This window comes from Corvus brachyrhynchos, unplaced genomic scaffold (genome assembly GCF_000691975.1).
Source record: "Corvus brachyrhynchos isolate BGI_N302 unplaced genomic scaffold, ASM69197v1 scaffold60, whole genome shotgun sequence".
Taxonomy (NCBI): domain Eukaryota; kingdom Metazoa; phylum Chordata; class Aves; order Passeriformes; family Corvidae; genus Corvus; species Corvus brachyrhynchos.
The window spans coordinates 1,445,975-1,449,040 of NW_008236767.1; the positions used below are offsets into that span (position 1 = coordinate 1,445,975).

Sequence of the window (3,066 nt, forward strand, 5' to 3'; positions counted from 1 at the left end):
TATCCAAGAATAGGGGCCTCTAAAAAGACATCCAATGATTTTTTAAGAACAAATGTAGAGTGGCAGAATTGTGTTCCCTCCAGCCACCTTTAAATTATATATGCTACTGACTGAATCCTACTGGATTTACTCAGTAATTTTGAGAAATGATGTATGAGGGCCTGCATGAATCGGACTGCAAGGCCCTTTTCCCTGTTTAAAGGCCATAATAGTTATAGCTTTAAGTGCTATTTGATTTAAATGTTATAATGTTTCACAATCATGTATTTAAACACAGAAATCTGTTTATTTACCCAAACAAAACAGAGGAAATGATTCCAGCCCTCAGGTTTTGAATTTTCATTTAAATATGTGAACATCAGTCCACAACTTAGAGATGTTTGTGTATCTATGTACCTCCAAAATACTCATATTTCATAGGCTTTTTCACATTAATATTCACCAACGGTATCACAAAAGTTCTTTTTCTTTTACATAACTGTAAGCAACAGTAATTCTAGAAACACTAGAGAAAAAAAAGCATAGCAATGTCCACAGTTACAAGAAAAAGTGCACATTACTTGGTCACAATCACAGTCATTACTTGGAAAACTATATGTAACAAGTAGATATAAAATATCACTGATGCCTTAAACTCATTGTCAAAAACGGAATTACATAAAATTTTGTACATGAAATAAGGCAAATTTAGGAATGCACAAGAAACTTGTTATTCAACAAAAGCTAAACAACAGAACAGATAGTACAATAAGCATAAACTAAAGTACTTTTTTCTATATACTTAAAAAGAAGCCTGCCATAGTGCACAAAGAAAACACCATTAATGTGTAATTAATATTATAAAATAAGAAATAGAGGGGTTGGGAAGAGTGGGGAAGGTAAGAGTTTTATTATAGTTGCAGCTGCATCCACTTACAGTTTTGTACAGGTTTTAGCTAGGCCTGGGAATTATACAAATTATACCAGAAGTGTCAATGACCTTCCTTGGTAAGAATTTTGTTTAAATTAAGGAAAAAAAATAAATACACACAAGAGTGCAAATTTTCAGATTGTCACTTGCAACCTCTTAACATTCATCATCTACATCCAATCACAACTAGAGGGACTTGTATAAGACAGCAGCAGTGATCATGGAGTCAGATGAGCTCACCGTAAGAAATCAATTCATCTTTTTTTTTTCTCAACGATATGTCTTTTTTAAAAAACGCTCAACTCTTTATTAATTGCTAATAAAGCTGCAATATATTACAGAATGGAGTTGAGAATGGCATGAATGCAGGAAATGCATACTTCCTTTGGAAGGTATACCATAGATGACAATTTACAGTACACAGGGGAGGAATTATCCAGCATCAAGTTACTCGTTGTAGAAAGAATATGAAGTTGGGGAGAAGGGCACAGCCAGGGGTTCAAGAGAGGAAGGGGGGACTTAAAATAGCTCCTCAAAACATTTTCAGGACCAGTGAAAAAGTTTACCAAAGTAAAAATGAAAAATCTTGAATGAAAACAAAAATCTTTTGTTTTGTTTTTTATAAAAATTACATTTTTTTAAAATACAAGATCCTTTTAATTGCAATTGTGCCCTGTAGCAACAGGACATTTGGCAATGTTTTGCCATATACTGCAGCTTTAAGTCCAATGAGTCAGTATCACATTCCACTAATATTGCACTTGGATCTTGAACCACTTGTTTTAAAAAACCATCACAGCATCTTCTGTTTCCTCCACTTGTTAGAATGAGTTAATTTCTAGCCACTTTTTCGATATTTATGCTGACACACTAAAACGAAAGCAATAGGCTGGACACAGTAAAGTACCTCGGAAATACCAGAGGTCGAAGTTCACTTGAAGCACCTTAACACATCACTTTATGGATCAAGAACAGTGTGGCATTATGGTAATTAACTCTCCTAAAAGACTGTGCAGTAACTGAAGTGTGTGCTCTGGGAAATCAAAATGTCATTAGTGGAAATTCTGAGATAAGACCAGGCCGGTGTGAAGGTCACATGACTCAGTTCTGCTGCAAAATAAGGTTTTCCAGTTCATCTGCAGAGCGCAATAAAAACGCGGCTGATTCTCGGTACCCTGCCACAAGCTGCCTCACTGCATTTATTTCAGTCGGACTCAGCTGGGGTCTGGAGCTGGAACTACTGGAGGATCCGGAGCTGGTTGCTAACTGCCTCTTCATACTGAGATCTGTTGGACCTGCAGACAGCAAAGGGAAAGAAAAGATGCTTCAGATCTGCTGCCAGAGACATTTCACAGCTTTGTAGATACAAATGCAGAGTAGTAAGATCTGCTCTCAGCTGAGTGCAAGTAGCAGAAATAAGCAGTAACTGTCCTGTTACCAGTCGCCTCGACAGGAACCACAGCTATTTATATTTATGTATCACAGACCCCACTTACGGAACATGAGGGGCAAGTCCACTGCCAGCTGAAAATTACCCTCCGGGGGCATATCCCAACAGTCTGAGCCACTTGCACCCCAAACCCTGCCCTGGGATCTGATGATGGTGATCAGGCAGAAGGTTCATCTCCCCCCAGCCTCCCCCCAGCTCCAGCTGCCATCATAGACTTCACGGCAATATGCACACTTGCAATTTTTATCACAGAAAATCCAACTTATGTTCTCTAGATAGCTGTTTTCACATTTTGTGCTTCAATCAGCATGTGGCCAGATTGTGAATCCCTTGCAGACATAGATAAATGGTCATCCACATGACTTGCCTGACGCTGTCTGATCACTTACATAAATAGCTGCTCATGAATGAGATTAGGCTGGTGACAATCTGGCTGCCACAGTGAGGAGCACACTATCGTCTGTGAGGGCTGCATACAGCTGGCAGTACTTTGCAAGGATCTTGTAAGGCCGGAACACTGACGAGATTCTGCAGCAATCACCATGCTGTTGTATTGGCAGCTCACGGCAATATCCTTCGCACTTTCCTTCAAAGAATATTCTCAAGACCACGGATACTTCATATGGAAGACAGCATTCCTGAGGGCAGTCTGCAGGTTACTGTGATGGACAAAACACCTGCCACCATGAACTTTGGCTTTGTAGGG

At 39.1% G+C, this 3,066-nt stretch overlaps 1 protein-coding gene across 4 annotated transcripts in view; it reads right to left on the bottom strand.

The window, feature by feature from the left end:
• Positions 1-266: 266 nt before the first annotated feature.
• Positions 267-3,066, bottom strand: part of NOL4 (nucleolar protein 4) — a 190,529-nt gene continuing 187,729 nt past the window's right edge. For all 4 annotated transcript variants that reach the window (XM_017727413.1, XM_008644908.2, XM_008644907.2 and 1 more), the window contains one exon: positions 267-2,205. In XM_017727413.1, the coding sequence (XP_017582902.1) occupies positions 2,012-2,205 (194 nt within the window). In that variant the 3' untranslated portion in view covers positions 267-2,011. The remainder of the gene's footprint in view (positions 2,206-3,066) is intronic.